The following is a 12,731-nucleotide window of genomic DNA, read 5'->3' on the forward strand; positions in this document are numbered from 1 at the left end:
TTAAATACCTTGGTTCGGCACAATCTGGTAACTATCCTAAAATGGGCGGGCGCCTGGCTCATTCCAGGAAGTGCCAGCAGAAACGAAAAGTCCAATGAGGTAACAAGAGTCACACCCAGTCACTTTGATGGACAAACAACTTCTTATCTTATACCCCCAATCCTAATGTAACAAACCAGTAAACATTTCTAACTACACAAACAACGTCTTATCTTTTCTTAAGTTTTATCTACTTTAAGCAGTTCTGTCTTGTGACTCTAAGTTTCCCTTAGCCTAGAAAATGACATCAATGTCATTCCTCGTGCTTCTGGCATATGGGCAGCAATGCTTTGTTGTAAAAATGCCCCAAAAAACAAAGGGCCTAAGGCCAACACATTTCATAGGCATTACACACCTCATGGCAAAGAACTCTCTGAGGATCTTTAAAAAAAAGAATTGTTGCTCTACATAAAGATGGCCTAGGCTATATGAAGATTGCCAAGACCCTGAAACTGAGCTGCAGCATGGTGGCCAGGACCATACAGCAGTTTAATAGGACAGGTTCCACTCAGAATAGGCCACGCCATGGTCAACCAAAAAAGTTGAGTGCATGTGCTCAGCGTCATATCCCAAAGGTTGTCTTTGGGAAATAGATGTATGAGTACTACCAGCATTGCTGCAGAGGTTGAAGGGGTGGGGGGGGGGTCAGCCTGTCAGTGCTCAGACCATACGCCACATACTGCATCAAATTGGTCTGCATGGCTGTCATCCCAGAAGGAAGCCTCTTCTAAAGATGATGCACAAGAAAGCACGTAAACAGTTTGCTGAAGACAAGCAGACTAAGGACATGGATTACAGGAACCATGTCCTGTTGTCTGAGGAGACCAAGATAAACTTATTTGGTTCAGATGGTAGCATGTGTGGCTGCAACTAGGTGAGGAGTACAAAGACAAGTGTGTCTTGCCTACAGTTAAGCATGGTGGTGGGAGTGTCATGGTCTGCATGAGAGCTGCCGGCACTGGGGAGCTACAGTTCATTGAGGGAACCACAAATGCCAACATATACTGTTACATACTGAAGCAGAGCATAATCCCCTTCCTTCGGAGACTGGGCTGCAGGGCAGTATTTCAACATAATGACCCCAAACACACCTCCAAGACAACCACTGCCTTGCTAAAGAAGCTGAGGGTAAAGGTGATGGACTGGCCAAGCATGTCTCCAGACCTAAACCCTATTGAGCATCTGTGGGACATCCTCAAATGGAAGGTGGAGGAGTGCAAGGTCTCTAACATCCATCAGCTCCATGATGTTGTCATGGAGGAGTGGAAGAGGACTCCAGTTGCAACCTGTGAAGCTCTGGTGAACTCCATGCCCAAGAGGGTTAAGTCAGTGCTGGAAAATAATGGTGGCCACACAATTATTGACACTTTGGGCCCAATTTGGACATTTTCACTTAGAGGTGTACTCACTTTTGTTGCCAGCGGTTTAGACATTAATGGCTGAGTGTTGAGTTATTTTGAGGGGACAGCAAATTTACACTGTTATACAAGCTGTACACTCACTACTTTACATTGTAGCAAAGTGTCATTTCTTCAGTGTTCTCACATAAAAAGATATAATAAAATATTTACACAAATGTTAGGGGTGTACTCACTTCTGTGAGATACTGTACATAGTTATGTTGGTTCAAGGTGGAACAATGAAACTATATATAAAATATCCATACCTGGAATTCATCTTTAAGCCCTGCAGCATTGGAAGATTGCAACTGTGGGGGTATGCAGACGGTATAAAGACTTCATATTTCAAATATGACAGCCGGCACCAACACAAGAGACACTTCTCATTAAATGTAAATCCTGTATAATAAATGTAATTACTGTTCCTGTGCTGATTTTTTTTTTTTTTTAAATCTACCTAAACATAGGCTTCAAGTGTTAATATGTATATGTCACTTTAGGTATGTGTGTGGTCACTGCAATATTTTCACTTTTATTCAGACCCGCATAACACAGGCCACGCAATATTTCCTGTGCTGTGACAGGAGAGCTACAGCTATCATACACTGAAGCAGCATTCTTTGCCTGCTCCTCTTGCCCAGTCACAGGAAGCTTTGTTTATATGAACCCATTCACAGAATACAAGGCCTTCCATGAATGGACAAGGGGAGAGAGGGGCAGTATACAACACTGCAGCCATCAGAGCTGCTCTCCCTGTAATTCCTCTGAATGAAAGTAAAAATATGACAGTAATGTCACATATGCTTAAAGTAACATACACATCCTAACAATTTATATTTACACTACAGATTTAAAAAAATAAAAAACCTCGGGTGCTTTGCTTAAAATACTCTAAATTATTCTTTAATCACAAGCATTGCTAAGTAGGGCCAGGAGGCCTGATTCTGGAGGGTCTGTTTATAAAAAAATAAGCATAGCTATTCACCTAGTGAAACTGGCATGTTCAGTGTGAATGGAACAAAAATGGAATGGTCTCAGACTATTCCCTCTACAGGTTGAATGTTTCCCCCTCATGAAAAAATTAGTGGTTCAGAAAACTACAAAATGGAGCAGATAATCATAGTAGTCAAGTATTAAAGGATATGTTCACTGTTTCATGTTCTACATGGAAAGTGTCCATTGCAAATTGACGCATTAGATGAATTATCTCTCTAGTACATCAGCTCGTATGCCCCTACCATTAACTGGATTCAGCTTTCAGATTTATGTAGGCATTTAGTGAATTGGAGAAGCTACCAATTTCTATGAATAGTCAGGTTTTGTGATTGCTTATAACTTACAATGTATATATTTTTTTTTTATGCAGGGCCCATTCACACCATTGTGCTGTGGTCACTCACATCATGGGTGTTTCACTCACCCATGGGAATATAATATAAATGCAGCAAATAGGTTCACAGGTCCACTGTGGTGTGTTAAACAGACTATTAAAATGAACACCACATGTGTGAGCACACTGCAACACACTGCCCGAGTATGAACGGATCCTTAAAGCAGAACTTAAGTCTGCATGGAGGTGAATGTGCAGTTGGGTGATATGCAGGTCAGCAGCAGGGGATATGAGTCAGTATTGGAGGGTGCATAGAAGTGGGTCAACACTAGAGGGAACACTGCCACGTAGGTAAGCTCTGGGGTTTCAGGTCAGGGCCAGAGGACTTGGGTCAGTGCTGGGAGATATGAGGAAACAGATCACTACTAGGAAACAGGGCCATGGGTTACAGCAGAGGGGTGCTGGGAGAGACAGGTCAGCCAAGGGCACATGGGAAAGTGATTCAGTACCAAGAGACAAGGGTCAGTGTCAGCAGATGTGCAAAGGCAGGTCAGTGCAAGAAGGTATGGCAAGGTGGGTTAGAGCAGGGGGAGAAATCAGCACTGAGAGATGTGGATTAGTGCTGGGTGATGAGGGTCAGTGTCGAAACAAGGGTCAGAGCAGGCAGACATAGGTCAGCGCTGGGAGACAAAGTAGGTTGTGGGAGACGTGAGTCAAGAGAAGAGTCAGTGCTGGGAGATTTGGAGATGAAGGTCAAAGCAGGGGGTCAAAGGCAAGCACCAGAAGATGAGGGTCATCATAGGAAAACATGGGTCGGCAGAAGAGAGCCAGGGGTCAGGAGAAGAGAGTCGATGCCAGTAGACAACAGGAGAAAGACGGAGAGAGTGTTGGGCCAACAGACATGGGTCAAGGGGGACAGTGTTGGTGCCAACAGACATGGGTCGAGAGAGAGATCGTTTCGGTGCCAACAGACATGGGTCGAGAGAGAGATCGTTTCGGTGCCAACAGACACGGGTCGAGGGGGGGGGGGGGACAGCGTTGGTGCCAACAGACATGGGTCAAGGGGGGGACAGCGTCGGTGCCAACAGACATGGGTCGAGAGAAAGAGTCTGTGCCAACAGATATGGGTCTGGAGAGGGAGAGTCTATGCCAGTTGACGGGTCAGGAGAGAAAGTCAGTGCTGGAAGATGAGGGGCAGTGCCAGGAGATTTGGCGATGAGGGTCAGAACAGATGTGGGATGAGTTGCAGGGCTAGGAGATGAAGGCATGTTTGGTGCTGGCAGACATGGGTCAAGAGAAGATAGTCAGTACTGTAAGATTTGGGGACAAGGGTCAGAACAGGGGGCGGGTCAGCACCAGGAGACATGGTTCAGAGCAGGAGGAATAACAGGTCAGTGTTGGGAGATTTGGAGATGAGGGTCAGAGCAGGGGTTCACAGGTCAGTGTCGGGAGATTTGGAGATGAGGGTCAGAGCATGGGGGGTCACAGGTCAGTGTCGGGAGATTTGGAGATGAGGGTCAGAGCATGGGGGGTCACAGGTCAGTGTCGGGAGATTTGGAGATGAGGGTCAGAGCAGGGGGTCACAGGTCAGTGTCGGGAGATTTGGAGATGAGGGTCAGAGCATGGGGGGTCACAGGTCAGTGTCGGGAGATTTGGAGATGAGGGTCAGAGCATGGGGGGTCACAGGTCAGTGTTGGGAGATTTGGAGATGAGGGTCAGAGCAGGGGGTCACAGGTCAGTGTCGGGAGATTTGGAGATGAGGGTCAGAGCAGGGGGTCACAGGTCAGTGTCGGGAGATTTGGAGATGAGGGTCAGAGCAGGGGGGGGTCACAGGTCGGTGTCGGGAGACAAGGGTTTAGGTTGGTTATGGTCAAGGCAGGAGGTCAGCACCAGGAAATGAGGGTAAATGTGGGTAGATAAGAGTCGGAGTGGGGGAGGGATCACAGGCTGCGTCACGAGAAAGGGGGCGGAGCAGGAAGTCACAGGTCAGCACCGGGCACAGCTCGCACCCCACGAGGCCGCCTCTCACCGTCGTCTTCCCGAACACATCTAGCCTCCACTGTTGTTTCACATTGAAAGCAGCACCGACAGGAGCCCAGCCGGTACTGACACAGCGATGCCCTGATCCCCCCCGGACCTTCCGGGACAGGCTATAGAAGAGGGGCCGCAGAGCAAGCATGCTGCTGGCTGACACCCGGCACTGAGTGACCCCACCAGAGGGGAGGAGGAACCGCGGTCATGTGGCCGGGGTGAACACTGACGTCATGGCACCATGTGATCTCCGGAGAGAACGCGGGAATGACGAATGTGTGGACAGGGCGGACACGTGGGATGTCGGGTGGTGCAGGCAGTAGACAGGCCGTGTGGTAATAGCGGTGGTGCTAGGAGATGTGTCACCTGCAGGACGAGCACCTATCACCAGTACACTTACCTCCCGACCATAGAGGAGAACACACCCGACTTCATGTACCATGAGGAATACATGCACAGCATGACTGATCACATGACCTGTTTGTTTTCTCTTTCACTGATCGATCATTATCAGGGTTCGTTCCTATAATGTAAGGGTTGGATAGAATGTTTAACCACTCGCTGTCCAGGACAATTCTGAGTTTCTCACATACATGTTAAAATCAGTGTTTTCTTTTTTAGCTACTTAGAAGTATATATTTTGTGAAAGCAGAGGCCCTGAAGATTAAAATGGTGACTGCAGTTATTTATCAAATGCATTTTTTTTTCCAGAAAAAATACACTAGAAGACATTTTGGTGCACCCAAACACAGTATAATACCCATTTTTATGGTAGATTATAAAATGTGTTGAGTAAATAGATATCAAACACGTCAAGATTTAACCACTTGCCCTCCAGAGGATTTACCCCCCCCCCCATCCCTTCTGACCAGGCCATGTTTTGCGTTATGGCGCTGTGTTACTTTAACTGCCAATTGCGCAGTCATGCAACACTGCACCCAGATGAAATGTACATCCTTTTTTTTCCCACAAATTGAGTTTTCTTTCGATGGTATTTGATCGCCCGTGTGTTTTTTATTTTTTGCGCTATAAGCAAAAAAAGACCGTCAATTTTGAGAAAAAAACAATATTTTGGACTTTTTGCTATTAAATATGTCCAGTAAAAAAAACAAATTTCATCATAAATTTAAGTCAAAATGTATTCTGCGACATGTCTTAGCAAAAAAAAAAAATCCCAATACGTGTAAATAAATTGGTTTACATGAAAGTTACAGCGTCTACAAATGATGGTATATATACTGGGATTTTCTTTTTTTCCCTACTAATAATGGCATCGATCAGTGACTTTTAGCGGGACTGCGGCGGGCATTCTGACACTGGGGGGAACTAACTTAGTGACACCACTACAGTGATCAGTGCTAAAAAAAAAAAAAGCACGGACCCTGTATTAATGGCACTGGGCAGGAAGGGGTTAATGTGAGAGGCGATCAAAGGGTTAATGTCAGGGCTCCAGGGTGTGACCAGAGGTATGTGAACTGACACAGGGAAACGCAGGCTTCAGATATGTTATAAACAATATAATTTATTAACACTAACAATACATAAACGCAGTGCAATACTAAAACATAACACAGTGCAAACGAACCAAACCAAACCACCCACAGATAACAGTACATACAATGCAAGCGTCGTCAGGGAGGCCGGGTCAATAACAATCGGGCAGGTAGGAACAGGAGGAGCAGGCAGAGAGTAGTCAGGTCACGAGCCGGGTACAGCAACTAATGGGCAGGTAGGTACAGGGGGTCAGGCAGAGAATAGTCAGGGTCACAAGCCAGGGATCAAACAGGAGAAGTCAGCAGAGGTCCGGATCAGGCAGGGTCAGCAACGAATCAGTCAGACAGGAACAGGAATGCATGTAACAAGATACAGGGGCCCAGGAAAAACACACACCAAGGCCCAGACTGCAGGTCTGGCCATCCCTTAAATACACCTGCATAATCAGCTTCAGGTGTTTGGCTGGCTGCAGGGTTGAGTCTCTGATTGCTGAGAGCACCCGCTGGCCAGCCCTGGTACTGCAGCCCACAAGGCAGGTGAGTCCCACCATTACTGGCAAGTCCATTCCTGACAGTTAACTGTGTAGGGAGTGTTTTACTAGGGGGTGGTGGTTGTGTGCTTTACTGAAAGGACACTGATGGGGATGGCTGTGCCGGAGCTGACAGGGAGGAAGACTGCAAAAAAAAAAACAGTCTTCCCATCGTCGGTGATTGTCGGTAATCACCGGGTGCTGGCAGGTAATCACCGGCTGGGACCTGGTAATTGACATCCGCAGCCGCAAATGGTGGCGCGGGTAGGGTGGCACATGCCCCCTACCCGGAAATGCAAAATCAGGTGTCAGTATATCTGCTACCCGGTGGCGGGTAAGCGGTTAAAATTGCACGCACCTGTGAAATGGCGACAAACTACGACGATACCTTAAATTGTTCAAAGGTGATGCCTAAAGCAGAACTCCAGGCAAAAACTTCTTTACATAGTTTTATTGCTTCTTTCCTACCTTCCTAGAATATGAAGTCCGTCTTCTAGTTGACTTTGTAGTTTCTGAGAAACAGCATGTGGATTTTGTAAATCCTGGGATTAATCCCCTGTGTCTTCCTACTTGTAAGACCAATGTCGGCTATGCCTTGCATTCCCCCAGCCACTGCTCTTGGCACATCCCTCCTGTAGTTCTCATGTCAGGGAGCGGTGATGCGATTCCTGCTGGCTGTAGTGGGTGGACCAATCTGAGACTCCCGGTCTGAACTGCCCACAGAGGCAGTATGTTCCTCCTCCTATCTAATAGTAACAGCTGTCAGCAAGCCTGAAGCTGAAAGCGTTTAAAGCAGTAGTCTGAAAACAATGTAGCCTGATAACAATGCCCTCCGGCAGAGCGCTGTCACGGTTTCCCCAAGTTTTTGGCCATGGCTCTCTCAAAGGACGACACGCCGTCCATTGAGAGCGCATGCGCTGGTGACAGTAAATAAACGGTGCGTGTTTAGGAGATATTTACAGTACCTACAGGTAATTATTATTAAAGGTTTGCCTATAGGTAAAAGATACAAAATTGGGTGTACTTCCACTTTACCTCCATACGTGCCTGACAACAACATGGGCGAGCTGGGGTCAAGAATTTCATTGGGGATTCAGAAGGCACATTGACAGCTCAGCAGGGAAACACACTTCAGTCATCACTATCAACTGTGGGACACAGAGAGAGAGAAGGGAATATAATGGCCTCTCTGTATAAGTAGAGGAGAACAGAGATGGAGCTGAGCTGCTACACAGATGGAACCCCATAGCTGCCAGGGAGGGAGCTGAGCCTGTGGCAAACAGTTAACCCCTCACTTTCCAGACACCTTTACATTGTACTACTAAAAGCACCCAATGATTAACAGTGTGGCTATTAAGGGGTTAACTGTTAGCCACAGGCTCAGCATCCTCCCTGGCAGCAATAAGGCGATGGAACGTGTGCAGAGAGAGTACAGTGGGGGAACGCTCCTGATCATGTTACCCCACTGAAGGGAAATTTCCGGTTTCTGTGACCCCCACTGGAGGGAGACTTCCTCTCACTTCCTGTCCCTGTGACATCACTGGAGGAAGGCTTCCTGTTTCTCTGACACCACTGGAGGAAGTTTTCCCCTCACTTCTTAACCATGTGACCCCGCTGAAAGGAGACTTCCTGTTTCTGTGACACCACTAGAGGGAGACTTCCCCTCACTTCCTGGCCCTGTGACCCCACAGGAGGGAGACCTCCTATTTCTGTGACCCCACTGGTGGGAAACTTCCCCTCACTTCCTGACCCTGTAACCCCACTGGAGGGACACTTTCCCTCACTTCCGGTCCCTGTGACACCACTAGAGGGAGAAATTCCCTCACTTCCTGTCCCTGTGACCCAACTGGAGAGAGACTTCCTGTTTCTGTGACCCCGCTGGATGGAGACTCCCTGTTTCTGTGACATCACTGGAGGGAGTCTTCCCAAAAAATAATTCCCTGTGACTCCACTTGAGGAAGACTTCCTGTTTCTGTGACCCCACTGGAGGGAGACATCCTGTTTATGAGACCACAGTAGAGGGAGACTTCCTGTTTCTCTGACCCCACTGGAGGGAGACTTCCTGTTTCTCTGACCCCACTGAAGGGAGACTTCTTGTTTCTGTGACCCCGATGGAAGGAGACTTCCTGTTTCTGTAACCCCCCCCCCCCCCCCCTGGAAGGAGACTGTTCCTGTTTCTGTGACACCGCTGGAGGGAGACCCCCTCATTTCCTGTCCCTGTGACCCAACTGGAGGGAGACTTCCTGTCTCTGATACATCACTGGAGAGAGTCTTCCCAAAAATTCCTTTCCCTGTGACCCCATTTGAGGAAGACTTCCTGTTTCTGTGACCCTACTAGAGTTAGACATCCTGTTTCTGTGACTGCACTGAAGAGATGCTTCCTGTTTCTGTGACCACATTGGAGGGAGAATTCCTAGTTCTGTGACCCAACTGGAAGGAGACTTCTTAGTTCTGTGACCCCACTGGAGGGAGACTTCTTGTTTCTGTGACCCCCACTGGAGGGAGACTTCCTGTTTCTGTGACATTAATGGAGGGAGACTTTCCCTCACTTCCTGACTCTGTGAACCAACTGGTGGGAGACTCCCTGTTTCTGTGACATCAGTAGAATGAGACATCCTGTTTCTGTGACTCCACTGGAGGCAGACTTCCTAGTTCTGTGACCCCACTGGAGGGAGACTTCCTGTTTCTGTGACATCACTGGAAGTAGTCTTCCCAACAATTCCTTTCCCTGTGACCCCACTGGAGGGAGACATCCTGTTTCTGTGACCGCACTGGAGGGAGAATTTCTAGTTCTGTGACCCCACCGGAGGGAGACTTCCTAGTTCTGTGACCCCACTGGAGGGAGATTCCTGTTTCTGTGACACCATTGGAGGGAGACTTCCTGTTTCTTTGACATTAATGGAGGGAGACTTCCCCTCAATTCCTGTCCCTGTGACTCCACTGGAGGGAGACTTCCTGTTTCTGTGACCCCCCCCCCCCACAGGAGGGAGACTTTCCCTCATTTCCTGTCCCTGTGACACCACTAGAGGGACACTTCCTGTTTCTGTGACCCTACTGGAGGGAGACTTCCCTTCACTTCCTGTCCCTGTGAGCCCACTGGAGGGAGACTTCCTGTTTCTGTGACATCTTTGTAGGGAGACATTCTGTTTCTGTGACCGCACTGGAGGGAGACATCCTGGTTCTGTGACCCCTTTGGAGTTAGACTTCCTGTTACTGTGACATTAATGGAGGGAGACTTCCCTCGCTTCTTGATCCTGTACATGTGACCCAGCTGAAGGGAGACTTCCTTTTTCCGTGACATCATGGGAGGGAGTCTTTCCAAAAATTCCTTTCTCTGTGACCTCACTTGAGGAAGACTTCCTGTTTCTGTGACCACACTGGAGGGAGACTTTGTTTCTGTGGCCCCGCTGGAGGGAGATTTCCTGTTTCTGTGACCCCCCATTGGAGGGAGACTTCCTGTTTCTGTGAAATTAATGGAGGGAGATCTCCCCTCACTTTCTGACTCTGTGACCCTACTGGAGGGAGACTTCCTATTTAGGTGACCCCACTGGAGGAAGACTTCCCCTCACTTCTGTCCCTGTGACCCCACTGGAGGGAGACTTCCTGTTTGTTACATCACTGGAGGGAGTCTTCCAAAAAATTCCTTTCCCTGTGACCCCACTTGAGGAAGACTTCCTGTTTCTTTGACCCCACTGGAGGGAGACATTCTGTTTCTAGGACCAGACTGGAGGGAGACTTCCCAGTTCTGTGACCCCCACTGGAGGGAGACTTCCCAGTTCTGTTACCCCACTGGAGGGAGACTTCCTAATTCTGTTACCCCACTGGAGGGAGACTTCCTAGTTCTGTTACCCCACTGGAGGGAGACATCCTGTTTTTCTGATCCCACTGAAGGGAGATGTCCCCTCAATTCCTGGTCCTGTGACCCAACTGAAGGGAGACTTCCTGTTTCTGTGACATCACTGGAGGGAGTCTTCCCAAATATTAATTTCCCTGTGACCGCTTGAGGAAGACTTCCTGTTTCTGTGACCCCACTGGAGGGAGACATTCTGTTTCTGTGATTACACTGAAAGGAGACTTCCTGTTTCTGTGACATTAATGGGGGGAACTTCCCCTCACTTTCTGACCCTATGGCCTCACTGGAGGAAGACTTCCCCTCAATTTCTGTCCCTGTGACCCAGCTGGAGGGAGGCTTCCTTTTTCTGTGACATCAGTGGAAGGAGACATCCTATTTATGTGACTGCACTGGAGGGAGACTTCCTAGTTCTGTGACCCCATTGGAGGGAGACTTGCTGTTTCTGTGACCCCACTGGATGGAGACTTCCTGTTTTTGTGACATTAATGGAGGGAGACTTACCCTCGCTTCCTGTCCCTGTGACCCCAACTGGAAGAAGACTTCCTGTTTCTCTGACCCCACTGGAGGGAGACATCTCCTTAATTCCTATCCCTGTGACCCCACTGGAGGGAGACTTCCTATTTCTGTGACCTCACTGGAGAGAGTTTTCCAACAATTCCTTTCCTTGTGATCTCACTTGAGTAGGACTTCCTGTTTCGGTGACCCCCCCCCCCCCCTCTGGAGGGAGACATCTTGTTTCTGTGACCACACTGGGGAGAGACTTCCTAGTTCTGTGACCCCACTGGAGGGAGACTTCCTGTTCCTGTGACCCCACTGGAGGAAGACTTCCTGTTTCTCTGAGCCCACTGGAGGGAGACATCCCCTTAATTCCTGTCCCTGTGACCCCACAGGAGGGAGACTTCCTGTTTCTGTGACATCACTGGAGGGAGTCTTCCCAACAATTCCTTTCCCTGTGACCTCTCTTGAGGAAGACTTCCTGTTTCTGTGATCCCCACTGGAGGGAGACATCCTGTTTCTGTGACCACACTGGGGGGAGACTTCCTAGTTCTGTGACCCCACTGGAGGGAGACTTCCTGTTTCTGTGACCCCACTGGAGGAAGACTTCCTGTTTCTTTGACATTAATGGAGGGAGACTTCCCCTCACTTCCTGTCCCTGTGACCCCACTGGAGGGATACTTCCTGTTTCTGTGACCCCACTGGAGGGAGACTTTTTTGTTCAGTTTTTAATCCACAGGGATTATGTGTACTGTTACTTCACTTTCACTTGAACATTGAATTTAGTTTTTTATCATATGTTTTTGTCATATCTCCTAATTAGGTACTTCATTTTGTATGATTGGCGCTGCACTTTTACTTTTATGCACATTTAATGAAAGTAGACTACGCAGAATGAAGTAAACATTTTACACATGCATGCTGTACATTTATAAGATTGTCACCTAACTGTCCTGCCCTATGTGCTGAGCAGCGTGGCTGGAGAACGAGGGGGGTGATTTATGTTGAAGTGGGCAAGTACACATGTGAAGGCCTAGTGTACCCGCCCACTTTCAGTGCAATGCCCAGAGGTTGATGGGAACTGTAGTAGAAAGAGAGGAAGGATATGATGTAATCCCTGCTGTTACCCCTCCTTGGCGGAGCAGATGCTGTTATCTTTTGAATTAAAAATAAAGACTTCCGGAAAATTCAGTTAAACTTGTCACTTCAAGGGTAAGAAATTTCACAACTGTATTACCTGTTTAGTGTTTTGTGTAGGGGGGAGTACTAATGGGTGATTGTTCTTGCCTATCCTGGAGTTCTTCTTTATGATTTGTTTTACCCTCAGGCATGAAGGGGTAGAATTACCTGTCTTCCCAGTGCTGTACCCTCTCTACCAGGTGTAGCATGGAAGTTTTAGTTTGCTTCACCTGCCAGCAGTTCATAGCCAGTTAGGGGAAGCGAGGAATGTATTTCTCCCCTCTTTACACACTGCCATTTAGTGCCAGTTCAGCACAGCTCATACATATAAGTATTGCACTAAAAATGACATTTTTGTTGCAGGGGATGCTGAAAATATGA

At 48.0% G+C, this 12,731-nt stretch overlaps 1 protein-coding gene across 1 annotated transcript in view; it reads right to left on the reverse strand.

Annotated features, from left to right (window-relative positions):
* Positions 1 to 5,002, reverse strand: part of MIPEP (mitochondrial intermediate peptidase) — a 171,097-nt gene extending 166,095 nt beyond the window's left edge. Inside the window, exon 1 of the mRNA XM_089685808.1 lies at positions 4,799 to 5,002. Within this exon, the coding sequence (XP_089541934.1) occupies positions 4,799 to 4,948 (150 nt within the window). The 5' untranslated portion in view covers positions 4,949 to 5,002. The remainder of the gene's footprint in view (positions 1 to 4,798) is intronic.
* Positions 5,003 to 12,731: the final 7,729 nt, after the last annotated feature.

This window comes from Staurois parvus, unplaced genomic scaffold, assembly GCF_062004578.1.
Source record: "Staurois parvus isolate SC_StPar_1 unplaced genomic scaffold, SC_StPar_1.0 ptg000387l, whole genome shotgun sequence".
NCBI classification, from domain to species: Eukaryota; Metazoa; Chordata; class Amphibia; order Anura; family Ranidae; genus Staurois; species Staurois parvus.